Here is a 24,425-nt window from a genome sequence, read left to right on the forward strand (position 1 = left end):
CTCCTTTACATTTTACTATTTGGCCTTGTGCAAGGCAGAGGCAAAATGCTAACACCTTAATTTTTTCTGATTATGGTTTTCTCTGGATATATGCCTGGGAGTGGGATAGCTGGATCATATGGTAGTTCTAGTTTTAATTTTTTAAGGAACCCCCATACTGTTCTCCATAATGGCTGTACCAATTTACATTCCCACCCACAGTGTAGGAGGGTTCCCTTTTCTCCACACCCTCTCCAGCATTTATTGTTTGTAGACTTTTTGATGATAGCTATTCTGACCAGTATGAGGTGATACCTCACTGTAGTTTTGATTTACATTTCTCTGATAATTAGCAATATTGAGCATCTTTTCATGTGCTTTTTTTTTGGCCATCTGAGTGTCTTCTTGGGAGAAATGTCTATTTAGATCTGCCCATTTTTGATTGGGTTGTTTGTTTTTTGGATATTGAGCTGCACAAGCTGTTTATATATTTTGGAGATTCATCCCTTGTCGGTCACTTCATTTACAAACATTTTCTCTCATTCTGTGGGTTGTCTTTTTATTTTGTTTACGGTTTTCTTTGTGTGCAAAAGCTTTTAAGTTTAATTAGGTCCCATTTGTTTATTTTTGTTTTTATTTTCATTACTCTAGGAGGTGGATCCAAAAAGATATTGCTGCAATTTATGTCAAAGAGTGTTCTGCCCATGTTTTCCTTTAAGAGTTTTATAGTATCTTGTCTTACATTTAGGTCTTTAATCCATTTTGAGTTTATTTTTGTGTAGGGTGTTAGAGAATGTTCTAGTTTCATTCTTTTACATGTAGCTGTCCAGTTTTCCCAGCACCACTTATTGAAGAGACAGTCTTTTCTCCATTGTATATTCTTGCCTCCTTTGTCATAGTATAATTGACCACAGGTGTGTGGATTTATTTCTGAGCTTTCTATCCTGTTCCATTATAGGTCTGTTCCAGACCTCTATTTGTTTTTCTTCCAGTACCATACTGTTTTGCTTACTATAGCTTTGTAGTATAGTCTGAAGCCATAGAGCCTGATTCTTCCAGCTCCATTTTTCTTTCTCAGGATTGCTTTGGCTATTTGGGGTCTTTTGTGTTTCCATACAAATTGTGAAATTTTTGTTCTAGTTCTGTGAAAAATGCCATTGGTAATTTAATAGGGATTGTGCTGAATCTGTAGATTGCCTTGGGTAGTATAGTCATTTAGACAATATTGATTCTTCCAATCCAAGAACATGGTATACCTTTACATCTGTTTGTGTCATCCTCAATTTATTTCATCTGTGTCTTATAGTTTTCAGAGTACAAGTCTTTTGTCTCCTTAGGTAGGTTTATTCCTAGGTATTTTATTCTTTCTGATGTGATGGTAAATGGGATTGTTTCCTTAATTTCTCTTTCTGATCTGTTGTTGTTAGTGTATAGAAATGCAAGAGATCTCTGTGTATTAATTTTGTATCCTGCAACTTTACCAAATTCATTGATGAGCTCTAGTAGTTTTCTGGTAGCATCTTTCAAATTTTCTATGTATAGTGTCATGTCATCTGGAACAAATTTATTTTAAATGATGATGATTTGCATTTAAACAATACAGTGAGTTTAAATATTCCTGTGAAACTAGTTGTGGAGGAGAGGGGAAGTGTAGATCTCGTGACATTTAACTAAATACCTAGCTACACTGGAAAACAAAAACTAAACAAGAGACACATTGTCACAATTGAGGAAAGAGGACGAGACTGCCAGTGTTCATTTGCTGTGTTGCTTTATATAACATCCTTAACTCCTGGGGACTTAATGCTTTGTTTATAAAATGAGCAGGTTGTACTTGAATTCAGGACTGATTTTTAAGCTTCACTTTAGCTCTAAAATTCCATCGTTTATTCTGGAATATTCTTTCTCTACTTTAAAGCTTGATAATGTCAGTTCTAGGACAGGCTTCCCATAGCTAAAGGGGTGGCATGAAGAACAGATAAAGTCTTTCTGACCAGAGGCATCCTTTGCCATTCTCAATAATGGCAGCAGTTCACCAGAATCTCCTCTGTGTCAGGTGATATTTTGAGCACATCAGCAACACTAAGGCCTTTAATGGCAGACTAGAGCAGAGTGAATGGACTCGGGGATACGGGCTGGCCCATGTGATTCATGAAGAAGCAGCCCAGTAGGGAGGCCCTCCCTAACTATGGGTCTGCGACATGCAAGACTTTGGAAACCACTTTCAAGGCAGAAACGCGTCTCCAGGAGAAAACAAACACTCTCAGTGGCTGCATCTAAGGCCAGTTAGTCCTGCTGGGGTAGCTGTGTGTATTCAGAACTTCTACTTCCTAGTTAAAAGCTTCCCTTTTGTATTTAAGCTGTCAAAGCAGAAAGTGTGATTTTTCTCAGAAACTCGCTCTTCATTTGCCCACTGACCTGTTTTCTAGTTTGTATAGAAATGTTTTGTTTCTACAATCAGAAAGAAACAGAATCCACTGAACAGTTCCTATAGAAGGTATGCAGGGAAACAGAAATGAATAGAACCACCACCCTAAATAAAAGGCATCAGAGTTTCTGATTCTAAGGAAAAAAACATCCTGGCAGCCAACTGTCTCCTCTGGCCACAGCAGGTCAGCACACAAGTGAATATACGAAATGAAGAGAGACATTGAAGGTCTAAATAACTAAGCATCGGCTATAAAACAAACAGTAGCATTTCTATTCTGCTTGTAGAGAATCATCTAATAGCAAAAAAGGGGAAAGCACCTTGCTTTACGAAAAGCTAAACCATTAAAACCATTTGAACTTACTAAATATATATGAAAATTTAAAGAGAACTCTAATTATTTAATTCATGGACCGGATACACCGGCCTAGAGCAAGGCAGGTACATACCTCACCCTGAGTTCTTATGAGTCCTTACTATGTTCCAGAGGCTGTCCACAGGGCTTCCCATGTACTAATTCATTTAACCTCCCACACTCTAGTCAGGTATCCTCATCATCCTCATTGTACAGTGGAAAAACTGGAGGCTCAAAAAAACGAAGGAATATGCCCAAGGTCACACGTCAGGTGAGGATCCTCTGGTTAAAAAACAAACCAGCATCAATGAACCTGTAGTTCTTATGTTTTCAGCAAGACAAGTAGTGCCATTGAACATCTAGCATTAAATACCACTCCTGTGCCTCTGCTCTGAGATTCATGTAAAATGAATAAATACTATATGAAGGAAGGAAGATTTAAAATACAGTCGACAATGAATTGACTCTGTCTCCTCCCCCCTCCCTCCCTCTCTCTCTCTCACTACACATACCCCTAAGCACGGCAGGCCGTGTAGGATATTACGGGTCTACTTCAGGACCACACAAAGCTGTTTATGCTCTCAGAGAAATAGAAGCTTTTAGGATCTGGTTCAGGATCCACTCAGCTAGGTAAAGATGATGGCAGGGGAGGTGACCCAAGAGAGGAAGAAGGGGAAGGTAGGAAGGGAAGGGGGAGTGTCAGAAGGGCAGGGCCACATGGCGAAAGTCTGGGGCCTAGAGAAAGGCAGGTCCTCTGGGGTCTCTCAGCTGTAGCGCAGGGAGGGAGACAAGCCATAGCCATGGGTGGTCTGACCTGAGACCTTAACCCAAGCCCTGGTTCAGGGCAGGGTGGGGATCTGGCAGGAGCACTCAGGTAGGCTCCAGCTCCGATGAGTAGGGCAGTGGGGCAGGGGAACCTGCAGATGGGATTTGGGGAGCAACACAAAACCATGTCCCTCCAACCAGGCAGCCTTGGGAAGAGGAAGCCCGGGCTCCAGGCACATTCCTGGCATGGAAAGGGGCAAACTCACAGCCCAGGCCATCTTATGCTGTGTAGGGAATGGGCCCTGGTAGCTGTGAGATGCTCAGCCTGGAAGATGTAAAAGGCAAGCTGAGCGCTGCAAGGTGGGAGCTGACTATGGGTAATCGTCACAGCTACAGGGGCTGACCACACACGAACATTTGGGGGAACATGGCAGAGGCCAAGGACACATCATTCTAGTGCTAACTCCAGAGACTGCTGGAACCACAGACCCTGCCAACCTCCTATGCAGGTCACCTCATCTGCAAACCCAGGATCCGGCTGGACACACAGGAGTCAGGTACTCTAGCTCTAGCCTGAGGCCTGGGGATAAGAATCAGCCAGACCTAGGAGGCTTGGGTCCTAGGCCCACATACATGAATAGCTGATGCAGGATGGGAGCCCGTGAGTCAGGCCAGCAGGGGGTGGTGAACTGCAGAGGGCTGGGACTCACTGGGCACCTGGGGCCCAGCTCTTCTGGGAATTTAAGTCATCAACCAGACATCCACAAGGGAATCTTGAGGCTGGAGCAGAAATCTCTCATCTGAAAGAAGGAACTCATTAAAAGTTATTCCAAGAGTCAGAGAGGTTCATGAATTTACTTCATGATGGTATCAACTTAGAAGCTGATCCAGGAGATGGGCCTATTTTCTTTCTCTCTCTTTTTTTTTCTATCCTCACTGACATTTTTTATTTATTTATTATTTATTTTTTTTTTTGTGGTTCGCGGGCCTCTCACTGTTGTGGCCTCTCCCGTTGCAGAGCACAGGCTCTGGACGCGCAGGCTCAGCGGCCATGGCTCACGGGCCCAGCCGCTCCGCGGCATGTGGGATCTTCCCGGACCGGGGCACGAACCCGTGTCCCCTGCATCAGCAGGCCGACTCCCAACCACTGTGCCACCAGGGAAGCCCTGACATTTTTTTAATTGAACTATAGTTGATTTACAATGTTGTACAGCAAAGTGGTTCAATTATGCATACACACACATTCTTTTTTAATATTCTTTTCCATTAAGGTTTATCATAGTGAAACTGTGCACCTCAGATTGGGACTTGAACACATGGGGCCAGAACTCAAACCAGGCCTAAACGCAGATTGGAACTTGAGCCCACATGGCTGGGACTCGTACTGGGCCAAAACCCACAGTCTTCCAACTGAGATCACACACCTGGTTTCAGGTCTTAATGAAGTTCAGGTTCCTGATGTCTCATCACAGAAAATTCAGTGGGAGACAAAGTGATAGGTAAGAAGTGGATTTATTTAGAGAGAAACACACTCCACAGACAGAGTGTGGGCCATCTCAGAAGGTGAGAAAAGCACCAGGGTATGGAGTTGTCAGTTTTTATAGGGGTGGGTAATTTCATAGGCTAATGAGTGGGAGGAGTATTCAGCTATTTCGGGAAGGGGTGGGGATTCCCAGGAATTGGGCCACTGCCCACTTTTCGATCCTTATGGCGGCCTTGGAACAGTCATGGTGCCTGTAGGTGTGTCATTTAGCTTGCTGATGTGTTACAGTGAGCATATACTGAGGCTTAAGGTCTAGTGGAAGTCGACTTGTCTGCCTCTTGGACCCATTTGGTTCTAATCAGTTTATGTCATGTCCTTGGGCTATGTCATTCTTTCAAAGATTGTGCCCTGCCCCCTTCCCTCCTGTTTTAATAGGACATTGAACATGGCTTTCTGTGCTATACAGCAGGACCCTGTTGGTTATCCATTCTATATATAATAGCTTACATCTGCTAACCCCAACCTCTCACTCCATCCCTCCCCCAACCCCCTCCCCCTTGGCAACCACAAGTCTATTCTCTGTGTCTGAGAGTCTGCTTCTGTTCTGTAGATAGGTTCATTTGTGTCATATTTTAGATTATACATATAAGTGATACCATATGGTATTTGTCTTTCTCTTTCTGACTTCACTTAGTATGATAACCTCTAATTCCATCCATGTTGCTGCAAATGGCATTATTTCTTTCTTTTTTATGGCTGAGTAATATTCCATTGTATATATGTATCACATCTCCTTTATCCATTCATCTGTCAATGAACATTTAGGTTGTTTCCATGTCTTGGCTATTGTAAATAGTACTGCTATGAACATAGGGGTGCATGTATCTTTCCAAATTATAGTTTTGTCCGGATACATGCCCAGGAGTGGGATTGCTAGGTCATATGGTCATTCTATTTTTAGTTTTCTGAGGAACCTCCATATTGTTTTACATAGTAGCTGCACCAACTTACATTCCTACCAACAGTACAGGAAGGTTCGAGATGGGCCTGTTTTCTTCAGGAGCTGAGTAAGGAGGTGAAGGCAGGGGCCTGTTTCCAGGAACTGAAGCAGGTCATGGGGACAAGGAAATTGTCATTCCACTAGCACAGCACAGGGTGAAGGTAAAACTCTGATGTCCACAACGTACACCTGTGTTCACCAACTCTGCGTTTCAGACCGTTTCTGGCAAAATGCTTGTGGACTTGCCTGAGTTACTGCGGTTGAAGAAAGCTGCTTTCACAATAGCTGCAGAAACTTTCTTCCTTATTCTCTTTCAAGTCCTGAATTCTTTGTGCACCAAATGCCAAATAAATGCTTTCTGGAGCCAGAGGTCTGAGGAATGAAAGTCCGGCCAAGAATTAGTACCACAAAAGCTTTATCAGAGCCCAGCAGAATTGAGCCTCTGACACTGGCAGTGGAAAAGCAGATAAGATCAGGAACTTAGAGCCACAAAAGCAATCTAGAATATTGTTATTAAAGAATATGGGATTATGGGGAGAAGGTATCCAGAATTTACAAATTAGTAACCATACATCTTTGAAGGGTTACAAATTAAAAAGTAAATAAGAGCATCAGCATGATTCTTTTTCTACATTATAAGTCCATTTGCAGCATCAAACTCTCTTGGCCATTCTTAAAAGCAGATCCCCACAGGCGAATATGTGATATTCATATCACTATCCATATCACTTTTATGGTACCAGAGACATTATACAAATTATGAATATGAGGACATCCTAAGGCCACTTTCTTATTTCAAAAATCATGACATATACTTGGTCAACCATTAATTTCAAAGAAACATCAAAGGGTTTATTCCATTCCAAGATGGCAAGCTCTCTGTGGTGAATATGGCACGATCACAGTGTGCTTTCCTTTTAAACTGTACAGGAAAGCCAATACCAGGCTAGTATTCTGAGATCACCTTCACATGGCAGATATAACAGCTGTTGATAGCAAAGGCCAACGCACAGCTGGGTAGCTAAGACATTTGCTGGATCTTTCAGATACCTACAAACCTCAAAGAAAAGGACTAGCCTTAAACAAAATTGGGGAAGAAAGCTTACTTTCTGATCCCATAAATTCCAAATTGCTTAACCTAGCATTCCAAACCAGTGCTGGCCAATAAAAATATAATGTGAGCAATATATATAAAGCCGTCTAGTAGGCACAGTTTTAAAAAGTAAAAAAGAAACAGGTGAAATTAATTTTAATTATACATTTTACTTAAAATGTAATTTTAGATACATTTCAATATGTTTTCAATATAAAATTATTAATGAGATACTTTACATTCTTTTTCATACTAGAGCTCTGAAATCCAGAGTAATTTAGACTACATCTCCGTTTGGATAAGCCATATTTGAAGCGCTCAGTGCTACATGTGGCTAATGACTACTGTAATGTCCCAGTTACCCTTCCCCATATCCTGACTTAAACCCTCCTACTTTCCCATCCCTTGGAATGTTACCCCAGGTTTTAGCAAGCACAGGTACCAGATTTTCTAAGATGGCCCTAATTTCACCCATTCTGTCCCATGACACCTGGGTCCCCTTGTTTTCAGTACCAAGGCAGTGTGATGTCCTAGCTCTGCTGTGACACTGCCTAGGTTTGATTTTACCTTTCACTATGTACAGCCTGGGCCAGTTTTAAGCTTCTTTTTAGAGCCTCACTTTCCCCATTTTGGAAAGAATATCTCTTTTCTCATGGTGGCTGGGCATGGGAGGGGTTGCTATTCCTGGAAAACCACTCTTCCATACGATGAGCAATAGCGCAAAAGGGACTGTTGTCAAAGCGGTCACTTCCTCCACTGCCCCACCACAGCTCCTGATTGGGGTTGAGAAAACATGCCCTCTTTTCTATCCATATCACTTCGCTCAGGATGCTCCCTGGTGCACAGACCTTTGTTTCAATCCACTTAAAGAATCCTGTCTACCTTCAGGGATCAAATAAATGCACCTCTCCTTCAGGAAGTCTTTCCTTTTTCCTACCTGCCATCTCCAAGATGAAAGTATTCCCATGGGTCTGCCATAATGCTTTTATTTCTCACTCTCTATAGCATCCTAATTATTCATATCAGACTTAGCTCACCTTCTGGACTTTTTCTCAAGGGTTAGGCACTTATTAACTTTGTGAACCCCTCTCGCCCTCCCCCACTCTTTCATCCCCCTCATGTTTCCCCAGGAGGCTCCTGACATTCAATATAAGATTGTGAAGCAAATGAATGGATATCCAATAGCTTTGATGTAATATATGTGACCTTTTCATTATTAAAAATACCAGTAATAAGTAAAAAGGTGATTTTTAAAAATCTGTGAGGGCTGCTCTAGCTTTGAGATTGATACGCTCTATGGTATGAACGTCCTGCTTCTGAGGTCCTCACACCTGCCCTACACAAGTCTCCAGGACCATTCCTGGTGTCTCCTAGTTGCTGGGCCTTCCCCCATCACAAAGTGACTCAGACAGAGCTGTGTCCCACTTCCCACTCCACCACACAGTGCACCTGCTTTGGGCTCTGTTATTTCAGAGCCCTGCCGGGTGACTGGCCAGCCAACCTGATCTAGCGGTGCAGAGGAAGGAACTCCTGCCTTGCAGCATCCTCTCTCTGAGAGAGCAGATGCATCACTTGGACAGGTTAGTGCCACACAGTGTTATTGTGGCCTCTCAGGAGCTACAAGGGGCCAGTGAGGAGATGCAGGGCAGATGCACTCTGTGAAGGCATAGGTACTTCATAAACCACAGGGCATATTTATTCCAACTGAGTAAAGACGAGGCAATCTGACTTCCAGCTTCGAAGAAGTATATGACCAGGAGTGTTTGTTAATTAATTCGATCAATTTAATTGTCCAAACTAAGGACCTTGAGAACAAAGCCATTTTACTTTTTGAAAAAGAAACTTCTTGAAAAATTAAGTTCTCATAATAAAATTTTAATTTGTTTAAAATGAATTTTGAACGAAGATCGCTAACTCATTTCATTAAAAGCACTGTGTTCTTTTTATTTTGTAAAATCGTGATTAAACCTCAAAGGAGTTTCTGTATAACAGACTAGAAACACAAAGCACTTCTAGTTTGGGGGAGATGCTCTGCTTTCCTGCAGTGGTCCTTTCACACCCCCTGGCAGCTCTTAGTTATTTTCTCACTTAGACCGGACTCTTGGGGGATGGACGATTGCCCTCACATCCTGTCACTGAGGTGGCAGAGAGAGCACAGGCCATGTCAGCAAGTGAGTAACAGAAACAGGTCTCCAAGTGCATTAATCCCCCTCTTAACGCAGGCCCAAGGAGGAGGAATTTACACACTGCAGCTGCTGGGCTACAGCCACTGAGCCTCTCAGAGAAAGACTAGATGGGAAGTGCCCTGCCACTCATGCTCTCCGTCCTCCCCTCCCTTCCTTTCCCTGGCCTGGCCTCTCCTGGGCCCCGCAGTCCTTGGCAGGCAGAAGCACACTCTCAGTTCAGCAAACCCTGACAATTAATGGCCTGTCACAGTTACGGGAAACCATTTCATCAAATCTAACCACTGCTCCCCCACAGACCAAGTCCATTAGAGCACCAGCAAATCTTTGGAAGTTACCCAGATGCTAACTAGCTTCTGGCCAGCACATTTTAAATGAGAAACTTTAAGCCTGTGGCTATCTCATAAACATCTCAATCTGAACACCAGAGTACCATGCAATTAACACTCATTTTAAAAACCAGTTTGCAAATGCGCCTGACAATATAAAATCACAGGGTATAGATTATGATTCTACTGTAAGTCTGGAGATATTTCCACAGGTGTCTTCTACTACACGAGGGGCCAGATGGCCCCAGAAACTATATCAGTCAATGTAATACTAGGCTATGCTGCTATAACAAACAAACCCTGATGCCTCAGTGATTTATCCCAACAAAAGTTTATTTCATTCGGACACAAAGTCCCCTGCTGGTCATCAGAAACTCCCCTCTATCTAGTGTCTTAGGGGTCAGGCTCCCTCCATCTAATGATGTGTTAAGCAGTGGTACAAGGACCTATATCCACTTCCGTGTGACCCCAGAGCATGCTTTGGGTACACTTTGCACACAGGGAGTACCCTTCATGTCTCTACCTCCCCCAGCCTCCTCCGTGGCCCTGACCAGCAAGTAAGTTACTGTGGCCAATAGGTTCCAGATGGCAGACTAAACAAACACTTAGTGTCCTCCCCTCCTTCCCAAGACTCCTTTAAAATGACAGTGAAGAAATAAAAGTGTAATTAATTCATAAAAGTGAAAAGAAAAGGAGGGGACCAATGAGCCACCTGCAGATTTCAATGAAGTTCTGGAAAAGAGAGCAGCAAACACTATTTTCAATCATAATAACTTAAGGGCTGCCTATTGATTTTCAACATTAGTGTCAACCTCTGAACAAAGCAAGAAAGACTCAAATTTATGTTTGCAGAACAGCCCTTGAATATGTAAGAGTAAAGGTACAGCAGGGACAGATGTGAGATAAGGAAAGTGGAAGGGGTGGTTGATGGAAGGTAGGGATGCCATACGCATACTAGCTATACGAATACGTGTGCTGCCAGAACCAAGAAAGGATGGTGAATGTGGATGGAACGAGACTCAGAGGTTTCTGTATACGGTTTGTTTGAAAGATGACCAATAGAAAACCAAACCACAAATAATATAACCATCAAGAAACAAAAGGTAAAAGTAGTCTAAGTAAGTGAGCAAAATCCCCACCATTCAGAACAGAGAAATGAAAGACTATCTAAAATTGACACATCGAGAAATAGCAACATAAGCATATTTTTTTAGATTTATGGAGGTAATGCTAGGAGGACTGCAGAACTAAGGACAAAATCGATTAAACAAGGAGCGGAGGACTGGTGCTTTTCATTGTAAGGTCTTTACCATTTTGTTTTTTAATGTTTGCATGAATGCATCTGATAAAAAAGAAAAACAAAGAATAAAATTAATCAAGTATAGTGTGTATTTTCTACACATTTACCTGATTCGTCTAGACCCCAAGCCCCTGGAAGTAGGAGCAGGGGTCAACATGTCTTTTGTTCTCCAACGTGCTCCATCTACAGTTTTAATACTATGGTGTGTCCTGGAAAATGCAATAAACACTCTATTGAACTTGTTTGTACGTAAGTACCCCCTCCTCTGTCTGCTGTGGCATGTCCACTATTCTTAGGCCCACCCAATCCTCTGTCTTCCCCCCAAATAGTCCTACTATGCGTATAGCCTTTAATGGGATTAAATGTTCAATACCCCACATCCCCAGTGCTGGGAATGCACATAATCTTAGTGAAATGGGGTCTACAGAGTCTCTTTATATAGGAAGACCTATGACTATGCATATACACAACTGATATACCCAGTTGTGGTGTGACTGTGCTCGTTAGGGGGTGAGGTGGGGAGTGGGGGACAGGGCTCTTCTACCTGCACATAAGAGCAGTTTTGAAAAGGCTTAATCCAGTCTGTATAATTCAGAGGCTGTGGGAAACAGAATCCTGGCTCTACCCCAATTAACTGTGTGATTCTGAGAAAGATTTGTAACCTCTCTGTGTTTGGGTGCCTTCATGTAAATGGGGATCCTCCTTACGGGGACTCCTATGACGAATCAATAATATGAACTGTGCAGAGCACCCAGGGCAGTGCCCGTTCACAGCTTTTATATCTTCTAGTTATCTTTCCATGAATTTATTTCCTAATTGTGCTGAATGCTTCAGCCCCACTCTCTCTGTTTCCCTTACCATCATATGTTCTGAGGACATTTAATTCACATTTTCACCACTATTTACTACATTTTATGTCAACACTGAAGAACAGATCATTAGAAATACTGTGTAACCTCTACACCCAAGACCTACCCTCACAAAACCTAACCAGAGAAACTAGGTAAATAAGGAACAGCTGGCCGGGAGAAAAGAAACACAATTCAGTTTGAAACCTTAAAATAAAAATCTTCCATTCTGCGTCTTATGCTCACTGAAGCAAATATTAAAGAATTCAAAAATACTTTCTGTAACATAGCTTCGAAGACTCTTTCATGTCTCCTAAATCCAGGCAATGCAGAGAGGCAAGGAAAGGTTTGACAATTGCAGTGGTTTTGAGTTTGGATTTACTACACGTGTTTTGGGCTTAGTTCTACTACTTTGGACTTTGTTCTACTACTACACTCCCCCTGGCTCCCTCCCTCCCAGCTCCTCTGGTAACATAAAGGCACATCCCTGAATCAGAACTTGCCATTTGTTGTTCCCTCCACCTTGCTTGATAGTACCCCAAAGAGCAGCCCAGCTCCCTCCCTCACCTCCAGCAAGTCTCTGCTCAAGTCTCATCAGAGAAGTCTTTCCCAACCAGCCCGTTCAAAAGAGAGCACCCTGCCCATCCCTGGCCAGTCTCTGTCCCCCTTCCCTGCTTTATTCTTCTTCATGGCTCTCACCACTACCTAATACACATAAATATGTTTGTATTTATTTACTTCCTCTCTTTCTCCGCCCTCTAGGGCAGCACTAGCCAATAGAAATATATTGTGAGACATGTCTAATTTTAAATTTTCTAGTAGCCATATGAAAAAAAAGTAAAAAGAAACAGAAAAAATTAATTTTAATGTCTTTTCTTTAAGTTTGTATATCTAAAACATTGGCACTTCAAAATGTAATCAATATAAAAATTATTAATGAGATATCTTACATGTTTTGGTACTAAATTTTTGAGATCTGGTGTGTATGTTACACTTACAGTGCATCCCAGTTCAGACTCACCCCATTACAAGTGCACAGAAGCCACACGTGGCCAGTCGCTACAGTATGGGTAGCACAGCTCTAGAATATAAACTCCGTGGGGCAAAGACTTATTTTGCTCACTGTTATGTATCCAACAGCTAGAACAGTGCCTGGCACATGGACTTTTTAAAAATTAAAGTACAGTTGATTTACAATGTCATGTTAATTTCTGCTGTACAGCAAAGTGATTCCGTTATACATATATATACATTCTTTTAAAAAATATTATTTTCCATGTTTTTTTAAATGTTATTTACTTTTTATTTATTTATTTTTGGCTGCATTAGGTCTTTGTTGCTGCACGTGGGCTTTCTCTAGTTGCAGTAAGCAGGGGCTACTCTTCATTGAGGTGTGTGGGCTTCTCACTGCGGTGGCTTCTCTTGTTGCAGAGCACGGGCTCTAGGCGCGTGGGCTTCAGTAGTTGTGGCATGTAGGCTCAGTAGTTGTGGCTCACAGGCTCTAGAGTTCAGGCTCAGTAGTTGTGGCGCACGAGCTTAGTTGCTCTGCGGCATGTGGGATCTTTCCAGACCAGGGCTTGAACCTGTGTCCCCTGCCTTGGCAGCTGGATTCTTAACCACTGTGCCACCAGGGAAGCCCCTCCATTATGGTTTATCATAGGATATTGAATATAGTTCTCTGTGCTATACAGTATGACCCTGTTGTTTATCCATTCTATATATAAAAGCTTATATCTGCTAACCCCAACCTCCCACTCCATCCCTCCCCCCAGCCCCCACCCCCTTGGCAACCACAAATCTGTTCTCTATGTCTGTGAGTCTGTTTCTATTTCATAGATAGGTTCATTTGTGTCATATTTTAGATTCCACATGTAAGTGATATCTTATGGTATTTGTCTTTCTCTTTCTGACTTACTTCACTTAGTATGATAATCTCTAGTTGCATCCATGTTGCTGCAAATGGCATTATTTTATTCTTTTTTATGGCTGAGTAGTATTCCATTGTATATATGTACCACATCTTCTTTATCCATTCATCTGTCAATGGACCTTTAGGTTGTTTCCATGTCTTGGCTATTGTGAATAGTGCTGCTACGAACATAAGCATGCATGTATCTTTTTGGATTAGAGTTTTGTCTGGATATATGCCCAGGAGTGGGATTGCTGGATCATATGGTAATTGTATTTTTAGTTTTCTGAGGAACCTCCATACTGTTTTCCACAGTGGCTGTACCAACTTATATTCCCACCAACAGTGTAGGAGGGTTCACATTTCTCCACACCCTCTCTAGCATTCGTTATTTGTAGACTTTTTAATGATAGCCATTCTGCCCGGTGTGAGGTTCTGATTGGCATTTCTCTAATAATTAGCAATGTTGAGCATCTTTTCATGTGCCTATTGGCCATTTGTATTTCTTCTTTGAAGAACTGTCTATTTAGGTCTTCTGCCCATTTTACAAGTGGGTTGTTTGTTTTTTGTTGTTGAGTTGTATGAGCTGTTTGTATATTTTGGAAATTAAGCCCTTGTCAGTCGCATCATTTGCAAATATTTTCTCCCGTTCCGTAGGTTGTCTTTTCATTTTGTTTAAGGTTTCCTTTGCCATGCAAGAGCTTGTAAGTTTGAGTAGGTCCCATTTATTTATTTTTGTTTTTATTTCTATTGCCTTGGGAGACTGACCTAAGGAAACATTGGTATGATTTATGTCAGAGAATGTTTTGCCTATGATCTCTTCTAGGAGTTGTATGGTATCATGTCTTGTGTTCAAGTCTTTAAGCCATTTTGAGTTTATTTTGTGCATGGCGAGAGGGTGTATTCTTACTTCATTGATTTACATGAGGCTGTCCAACTTTCCCAGCACCACTTACTGAAGAGACTGTCTTTTTCCCATTGTATATTCTTGCCTGCTTTGTTGAAGATTAATTGACCGTAGGTGTGTGGGTTTATTTCTGGGTTCTCTATTCTGTTCCACTGATCCATATATCTTTTTTTGTGGCACATGGTTTTTAAATCAAATAACTACTTAATTAACAGATTTCTTGTCTTCCATCTAATAAGCACATGTTAAATATATACGATATGGGAAAAAAACATGGTGGAAATAAAGTAAATTACACTAGAGTACTTACAAGTAAGGGAGGTAAATATTCTACAGAAATAGAAAGTCTGAGAAACTCCAAGGGCAAAGGAAAACAACCCATGTCAATTTTAAGCAGAGTGGGAAAGGGCATGGTTACAGCTGAAATGGGGCACCACCCTGGAGGACTGGAGGCAGGAGGATCATAGAGAAGGTTACTGCAACGACTGGGATGAAAAGTCACAAAAGCTGGACTGGGATAGGGGTGGGAGAGATGCTGAGGAGGCAGAAATAACAGGGCCTGGCCCTGCCCTGTGTGGGGACCAAGTCAGGGGAGGAATTATAAAGACTGAGGTTTTGAGCTCAGTGGCTAAGGAAGGAGACAGTGCCATGACAAACCTGTGGAATCCCAAGGGAAAACAGGTTTATGGAGGAGGGGAGCTCATGATGACTTGCCATCAGGTTCTAACACACAAACCCCAACACATGACCGCATTTCCATCACTCTGACTTCTTCCAAATTTAGGCAGCAACAGTACTTCCAAGAACATCCCACGAGGAAATACCAACTGCAGAGCAGTCACAAGGCCCCCCTCTCTGGGTCTCAGCTTTTCCCTCTATAAAATGAGGAGGGTGATGCTGAGCCAGGTAACCCCATCCCAGCCTGGTGGTCACTTTCCGTGTACCAGGTCTTCAGAGCTCTCTTCCTGCACCATGGTAGCTGAGAGCTCTAACAGAAGATTGTACAGCTATGAATCTAATTCTCCCATTTATATAACACTTTGGTTATTCTTCAGTAGTACCTGCCGACAAGAAAATTAAAGGCAGGAGCAAGCTCGAAACAGCCACCGTCAGCACGAACTCCATCCATTCTAGAGCTAATAATTTACAGGGTGAGCAGCTGAACACAAACTTGACTGCGAGCGTGAACAGTCGCATTTCTGAGCTGACACTGTGAAGCCCAGTGTTGAAGCTGGCCAGCCTGACTACAAAGGGAAGGACAGTCTTCTTCTGTGTGTTTACATGACATAAAGACTTTGAGTGTAGGGCTGGCAGCAAGGAACACTCAGGAAGCCTGTTCCACTTGTCCACATATGGTTCACTGTACCCAGGTGGGAAATAGAAGCATCTCACCTGAGCCGCTCTTCCTCTTTTTTTCGGAGATTGAAGTCTCGCTGAACCACCTGGAGAACATGCTCTGTTTCATCATCGGTCAGACCAGACAGGTCCAGCTTCCTCCCCATGATTTAACACCAAACGCAGACAGTGGAACGAGACCTGAGAAATCAAAGGAGAGACCACAAATTGAGGGCAAGATAAAAGTCCTCCATGGATAAAATCAACCAATGTTGTTATTAAACACAATTAGACACAGTGTTTACATAAGATAGTATCCTGCTCTGTCCTCAAACTCAGCAAACATTTACAGACAACTTCAGCAAGACTGTGGAGAAAAAGAGAAGGTAACTGGTCATCAACGGTGTCATTTATCCCAACTCTTAAATTAGAAAAAAATAGATAAATTATTCTTTTTGATAGAATGAAGCGTACATGAGACCTGGTGTGGATTTCTACAAAACACCAAAAGACAATATCTAAAACCTCTAAAGTTCTGTGGTTTGAAGTTTCAAATTTTAAATATCACACATAATTGTAAGATAAAATAAATCATACTTTAAAAAAATCATAGGGGAATTCCCTGGTGGTCCAGTGGTTAAGATTCTGGGCTTTCACTGCTGGGAACCCGGGTTCAATCCCTGGTCTGGGAACTAAGATCCTGCAAACCGCATGGTCAGGCCAAATAAATAAATAAAAATGTAAAAAAAGAATCCTATATATACTATATCCCTTGAAGTTTTTATCACATGACTATGAAATATAAACTAGAAACCAATAAACTCTCCTCTGCAAAAAAAAGATATATATAAAGTAATCTTTTTAGACATTTTCTCAGAACTAGAAAAGATGATATTTCAAAGACACACCTCCCAGAAGTGCATACCTAAAAATTATGGGAAACTATTTTTGTGTGTGTGTGTGTTTGGTACGTGGGCCTCTCACAGCTGGGGCCTCTCCCGTTGTGGAGCACAGGCTCCGGACGCGCAGGCTCAGCGGCCATGGCTCACGGGCCCAGCCGCTCCGCGGCACGTGGGATCTTCCTAGACCGGGGCACGAACCCGTGTCCCCTGCATTGGCAGGCGGACTCTCAACCACTGAGCCACCAGGGAAGCCCGGAAACTATTTTTTTAAAAATCATTTTTAACGAATGGCTGCACCCAGGGATGAATCAAATACATAATTCCAAAAAACTACCCAGAACTGAAGGGCAGCACAAACATAAATGTAAACATTCTCAACAAAATATCAGTGGAACCAATGCAGCAAGATTTCAAAAGCATTACTATATAACATGACCAAGTGAGTTTTATCTAAGCAATGTAACGTTGTTTCAGCATTCAAAAATCAATCAGAGTAATCTGCCACATTAACAGAATAAAAGGGGAAAATCATCCGATCATTTCAATAGATACAGAAAAAGCATTTGACAAACTTCCATGCCCATTCATGATAGAAACCCTCTGAAAACTAAGACTAGAAGATACTTCCTCAATCATATAAAAGGCATTAAAAAATAAAAACAACAAAAACCTACAATTAACATATTCAATGATGAAAGACCGTTTCCCCCTAAGATCAGGAGAAAGGCAAGAATGACCACCTTTACAACCTCTACTCAATACTGAATGTCTTTATTATAAAGCTACAGTAATCGAGGCAGAGTGGTATTGGCATATAGGTAGGTGTATTAATTGGCTAGGGCTGCTGTAGGAGAGCACCACAGGCTAGGTGGCTTAAATAACATAAATGTATTTTCTCACAGTCTTGAAGGCTAGAAGTCTGAGATCAAGATGTCGGCAGAGTTGACTTCTCCTGAAGCCTCTCTCCGTGGCTTATAGGTGGCCATCTTCTCCATGTGTCTTCACATGGTCTTCCCTCTGTGCACATCTATGTCTGAATTTTTCCTTCTTATAAGGACACCAATTATATTGGATTAGGGTCCACCCTAACACCTTCATTTCAACTGAATTGCCTCTTTAAATGTCCTGTCTTCCAAACACAGTCACAATCTGAGTTACTGGGGTTAGGACTCCAACGTATGAATTTGGCAGGGGACACAACTCAACCTGTAACACTTCACCCTTTGCTCCCCCAGATATCTTGTCCTTCTTACATGTAAATTACATTCACCCCATCCCAACAGCCACCACAGTCCCAACCTATTGCAGCATCAACTCGAAGTCCAAATTCTCATCTCATTATTATCTAAATTAGGTATAGGTGAGACTTGAGGTATGATTCATCCTGAGGCAAAATTCGTTTCCCATTGTGAACCTGGTTACCAGTTACCAAAATAGAACAGTGAGGCAGGCATGGGATAGGCATTCCATTCTAGCTGGGAGAAACTGGAAAGGAGAAAGAAGTCTTAGGTCTCGAGCAAGTCTGAAAGCAGGGCAAATTCCATTAGAATTTTTAAAATTAAGTTATACTTGACATACAGTACTGTATTAGTTTCAGGTGTACCCCATAGTGATTCGATATTTTTACACATTATGAAATAGTCACCACAATGAGTCCAGTTACCTGCGTCACCATACGAAGTTGTTACAGTATTATTAACCATGTTCTCTATGTGTACTTTTTTCCATGCATAATCTCTGATTTGTTATTCTTTTAATAATTATTATCCCTGTGTGTACTTTACATCCCCGTGACTAATTTATTTTATAATTGGATGTTTGTACCTCTTCTTCCCTTCACTTATTTCATCTGTTCCCCCGACCCCCTCTTCTCCAGGAACCACCAGTTTGTTCTCTGTATTTATGAGTCTGTTTCTGTTTTGTTTTGTTTGTTTAAGGCTCAAGGATAATCCTCTTGGGCTCCATGCTCTGTCCTCTGAGCCGGCCAGGGTGGCTGTCCCACCCCCTTGGCCCTGGGTGTAGCCACAGCAGCTTGGCCCACCCTTGGTAATTGAGGAGGGACAGCCCCATTCCCCAGGTCATGGTGACAGTGGCACCCCTGCAGACCTCTGATTTGTCTTCAGGATCATTCTTCCCTTTTCCTGAAGGATAATGCATGTTTGTAGCCAAATAGCTCTACTGGCCCATCCTGTAGACTCAGAAATCCAGCAGCCTTCCCTCATTTGTCCTGTCTCTGTTTAGTCTAAGCTGGCAATGTTTCTGTTGATATGAATTCTCAAAAACTTTGTCAGCTTCCCATGCAGTTCACAGGGGCCAAGCCATCAGACAAGAGGTTCTCTACAGATCTGTCCTGAATAACTGCATCTCCATTCCCGGCTTCTGCTGCAATGGTTGACTCGATCCGTGAGCCACACTCTAATCTCTTTAGCAAATGGTTGTCCAGCCACACCCCTGTTGCTCTCTACAGACAGACTTTCTCATTTTTGCAATATGGATAGACAGAATTTTCCAAATCTGCAAGTTCTGGTTCCTTTAGTGTGACAATTCCTTCTTCAATTTACCTTTCTCATCTCACATCTTATTATAGCAGCAAGGAGAAACCAGTCTTTAATACTTATTTTAGAATTCTTCTCAGCTAAATATCCAAGTTCATCATCACTTACAATTCTACTTTCCACAAGACACTAGAACACAATTCAACCAAATTCTCTGCCGCTTTATAACAAGGAACAGCTTTCCTTCAGTTTCCAATAACATCTTCCTCATTTCCGTCTGAGACCAGTACTTCTAACATTCATTTCTACTAGCATTCTGTTCATGATGATATATGCGTTCTCTAACATGAGAGAAGCTTTCTCTGCAGCTCTCCTCTTTTCTTTCTCATTTTATTTTACTTTTTGGCCACACCGCCCCGCATGTGGGATCTTAGTTCCCCCACAAGGGATCGAACCTGTGCCCCCTGCAGTGGAAGTGCAGAGTCTTAACCACTGGACCACCAGGGAAGTCCCTCCGTTTTTCTTCCTGAGACCTCACTATAATCACCTTTAACATCCATATTTGTACCAATAGTCTCCTCAAGGCAACCTAGGCTTCTTCTAACATACACCTCAAAACTCTTCCACCCTCTACCCTTAGCCAGTTCCAAAGTCATTTCCACATTTTTATACAGAATAAGAAACAGGGATGGCAAATACACATATAAAAAGATGCTTAATGTCATTGGTAGCCAGAGAATTGCAATTAAAACCATATTTCACACCCACCAAAATCATCTTTATCAAGTGTTGACAGGAGGTGGGACAATTTTGATAGAGTGAGTAAAAATTGGTACAATCTCTTTATAACACAATTAGGCATCATTTTCAAAGTTGAAGATACATGTACCTTATGAATTAGCATTTCTGCCACACCTAGGTATATTCCTCAGATATAATCTTGCAAATATGCACCAACAGATAGGAATCAGGTTGAATCATAGGAAATAAATAGGAGCCTATAAAAATGCTTATTTCACATAGTTCAGCCTAACAGAAGAACATTAGTAACAGTCACGTTCAAACTAGCAAAAAATAAAAGAAAACAAATAAGTAAAACCTGTAAACCACCCCAAACATCCACAAGCAGGAAGAAGGATAAACAAATATTGTATACTTGTTTCATACCAATGGAATACTCCAGTGCAAGGAAAAAGAACATTCTGAAGGTATATTCCACATAGATGAATCTTAAAAACATGCTGTTGAGATAGAGAAGCCACATATATATGCATGTACAGCATACAAACAGTATGACTCCTTTTATATAAAGTTCAAAAACACAGAAACTCAAGAATACATATATTTTTAGGAATAAATGTGATAAAACTATACAGAACAAAATGGGACCTCTGTGGAGGAGAGAAAAGATTTGGCTAGGGATAATCACATTATGGGTGGGGAGAGTGTCTAGAGCACCTGCTGGTCTGAGGGAGTGAATTAGAAATAAGGTCCCACCCCTAGGCTGCTCAGGAAAGGGGAAGCTTCATAGCTGCCATCTTCTAGTCTCCCAATGAGCAGGGAGAAACAGATTAGAGGGCACAGGGAAAATGCAGACCGACTTCTTGCTTTCAAACACCCCATTAAAGGTGATAATGGCACTTTGGAGTTTCCCAGAAGGTGACATGTCTGCCCCCTTCATTTCACTTCACTGGCTTTTGGTTCCTGAGAATTCCAAATGAGATTCTAAGATGCCCAGTTAGTACAAGACAGAAGTGACAGCTCTGATCATATCAAATCTAAAAAGAATGATCAGGACTCAAGAGGGGTAAATGGTTTCTGTAAAGAAATAAATAAAGTAGCTGTAAATGGATAAGACAGAGAATAAAAAAAAAAAAAAAAAAGACAGAGAATAATGAGAAACCCTTTTTGGGAAATGGTAAAAGCTTCTTCCCTTTTCTACAGGAAACACAATTAGATTCCCTGCACAAGAGAAAGAGCATCGTTAGGGCTGGAAAAGCCTCAATGTCCATGAGTCAAAGGTCACAAAAGTATGACTCTTTCATTGCCCAAAGGGAAGTGATTCCCCAGACACAAAACCAGTTCAGATGCTCTGACTTCCAGACCCGTGCTCCTGCCCCTGGCTTTCTCTGGTTTATACTCAACTAAGATGGTAGCAGAGAGAATACATTTTAAAATTTAGTAATGAGAAAATTAATAAACTTCAAGATTTAATTATATCACCATTTCCCTAATGTGTGTTTCTCAGGTCACTGTTCCCACAAGCGATCTGAGAAAGGAGAGCTCTGTGATGAAATAAAGGTGAGAAATGCCTCAAACTGTATTGCCCTCTGAGGGATACACAGTGCATATAAGCTTATCAGAACCTCTAAGAAGTCTGTCACTAAAGAACCAGTCTGATTTTGTTTATCCCTGTAGTTCTCAAATGCATTTGTCTACAGATACCTCTTTCTTTAATAACAGCTACCTCTTAACATCCAAAGAAATGACTATTGGGGAATTATTGCCATAAGTCCATCCCATGATGACAAATTCCAGTAACTACTCTAATATAATTACTGAATTGATTTAGCTGGGGTTTTTATGCGATTATCATAAGAAGCTACAGAGTTATATGAGCTTTAGAAGAAGCTGATGACTTAAAAAGGAAAGCAAATGGAAACAAATTTAAAGATAGAAAACCAAAATAAAGGTAGAATTGTTTATACTATTCTTGGCTAGAACAACTAGAGGAAGGATACAGATACTTCTGTAGGAAACTAGTAAGCACAACCTTGCAAATGAAAAAAAACAGACATTCCAAGAATATGAAATACATACATAATGGGAGGTTCATAATGAAAGGTCAATGTCTACACAAGCAACATTGTAGAAAGGAACCTAGAACAGATGAGTCAAGGACAAATGCATGCGTGGGATCTTTACAAATACACAGTGTGTGTGTGTGTGTGTGTGTGTGTGCGTGCGTGTGTTTGGTGGTGGTGGTGATGATGATGATGCACCTAATACAAAGAGAGAAGTACAGAGACTAAATTGGACTATCCAAAGTCCTAAGAGTAATAAAGGGTGAATACTACTAGGGCTTCCCTCTTTGACCATGGCTAGATCTTGACTAGAACTGAAAATAAATTTCTTGTTCCTACAAAGGAATCGAAATGTTAGGGCTGTCCCATTTAAGGCACTTGTTATCAGGGGGTAAAAAAGGAAAAGAACTTGCCTGGGAAGGAAAGAAAAAAAGCACAAATGATCCGATATGTACTTTCACTGTGACTTTCTTTGGAGCAAGTGGTGCTTGGGCTGTAAGACTCACTGATCTTCACCTTCAAGGGTGTTATTCCTGCCATGAACAGCCCATTCTCTGAGACTCATCCTTTACCTGAACACAGGAATGGCCCAGAGGAGACATGGTCACACCACCAGGGCACAGCTGATTGGACCAGGGGTGTCACCTGACCCATACTGGATGTTAGATTCTATCTCCTGGGAATGATATTAACAGGAGTGAGAAAAAGGAATTGAAGAATACTGAATAAATTTGGTGGATAACTTCCCAAATTTGATGAAAAGTGTTAATCTGCTCATCCAAGAAGCTCAACAAACTCTAGGTAGGATAAATTCAAAGAATGCACATCTAGACACATCATAGTCAAATGGTCAAAAGCCAAAGAAAATACAGAATCTTGAAAGTAAAACAGAAAATGACTCATCACACATGAGGGATCCTCAATAAGGTCAACTGCTGACTTCTTATCAGGAATCTTGCAGGCCAGAAGGTATTGAGATGATATATTCAAAGAACTGAAAGGAAAGGACTATTATCCAAAACTTCTATATCCAGAAAAGTATCCTTCAAAAATGAAGGATAAATTAAGACAATTAAGGCATTCCAGATAAGCAAAAACAGAGAGACTTTATCACTAGCAGACCTGCCTTACAAGAAATACTAATGGAAGTCTTTGTAGCAAAGACTGACAGAATTAAAGGAAGAAATGGACAATTCAGCAATAATCATTAGAGATTTCGATGTCAACCTTCAATAATAGACAGAACAACTAGCAAAACATCAGCAAGGATATAGAAGATTTAAGCCATATTATAAGCTACCTAGATCTAACAGACATCTACAGAACACTCTACATGATGGTACAACATATATTCTTCTCAAGTGTACGTGGAATATTCTCCAGATAGACCATATATTAGGCTGTAAAATAAATCTCAGTACATTTAAAGGAGTTGAATAATATAAAATCTGTTCTCTAACTACAATGGAAGAAAATTAGAAATTAATAACAGAAAGAAATCTGGGACATTCACATGTATATGGAAATTAAACAATGTACTCTAAATAACCAAAGGGTCAAGAGAAATAAGAAAATACCTTGAGATAAATAAAAATGAAAACACATGTACTTATGGGATGCAGCTAAACCAGTGCTTAGGGGTAAATTTATAGCTATAAACACCTATATTAAAAAGGAAGCATCACAAATCACCTTCTACCTTAAGAGACTGAAAAAAAAAAAGCAAACTGAACCCAAGTAAGCAGAAGGAAGGAAATAATAAAGACAAATCAATGGAATAGAAAAACAATAGAGAGAAGTCAACAAAACCCAAAGTTAGTTCTTTGAAAAGATCAACAAAATTGACAAACCTTTGGCAAGGCTGACCAAGAAAAAAAACAAAAGATTCAAATTACTAAAATCAGGAATGAAAGAGGGCCATCACTATTGACTTTACAGAAATAAAAAGGATTATAAAGGAATGCTGTGAACAGTTGTATGCCAGAAAATTAGATAACCTAGATGAAATGAAAAAAATCCTAGAAAGACACCTACAAAAACTGACTCAAGACAAAATAGACATCCTGAATAGATCTATAACTAGTAAAGGTATTGAATTAGTAATCAAAAACTTCCACAAAGAAAAGCGAAGGGCTAGGTGGCTTCACTGGTGAATTTTATCAAACATTTAAAGAAAAATTAACACCAATCCTTCACAAACTCTTCCCCAAAACATAGAATAGGAGGAAACACTTCTTAACCCATTTTAAGAAGCCAGTATTATCCTGATACCAAAAACAGACAAGGATATCACAATAAAATAAAACTATA

The 24,425-nt window shown here is 41.0% G+C and overlaps 1 protein-coding gene across 1 annotated transcript in view; it reads right to left on the reverse strand.

Annotated features, from left to right (window-relative positions):
* Positions 1-24,425, reverse strand: part of MYRIP (myosin VIIA and Rab interacting protein) — a 221,144-nt gene that overhangs the window by 164,127 nt on the left and 32,592 nt on the right. The window contains exon 2 of the mRNA XM_029241812.1: positions 15,972-16,115. Within this exon, the coding sequence (XP_029097645.1) occupies positions 15,972-16,081 (110 nt within the window). The 5' untranslated portion in view covers positions 16,082-16,115. The remainder of the gene's footprint in view (positions 1-15,971; positions 16,116-24,425) is intronic.

This window comes from Monodon monoceros, unplaced genomic scaffold, assembly GCF_005190385.1.
Source record: "Monodon monoceros isolate NGI ecotype Baffin Bay Population unplaced genomic scaffold, NGI_Narwhal_1 Super_Scaffold_3, whole genome shotgun sequence".
NCBI lineage: Eukaryota > Metazoa > Chordata > Mammalia > Artiodactyla > Monodontidae > Monodon > Monodon monoceros.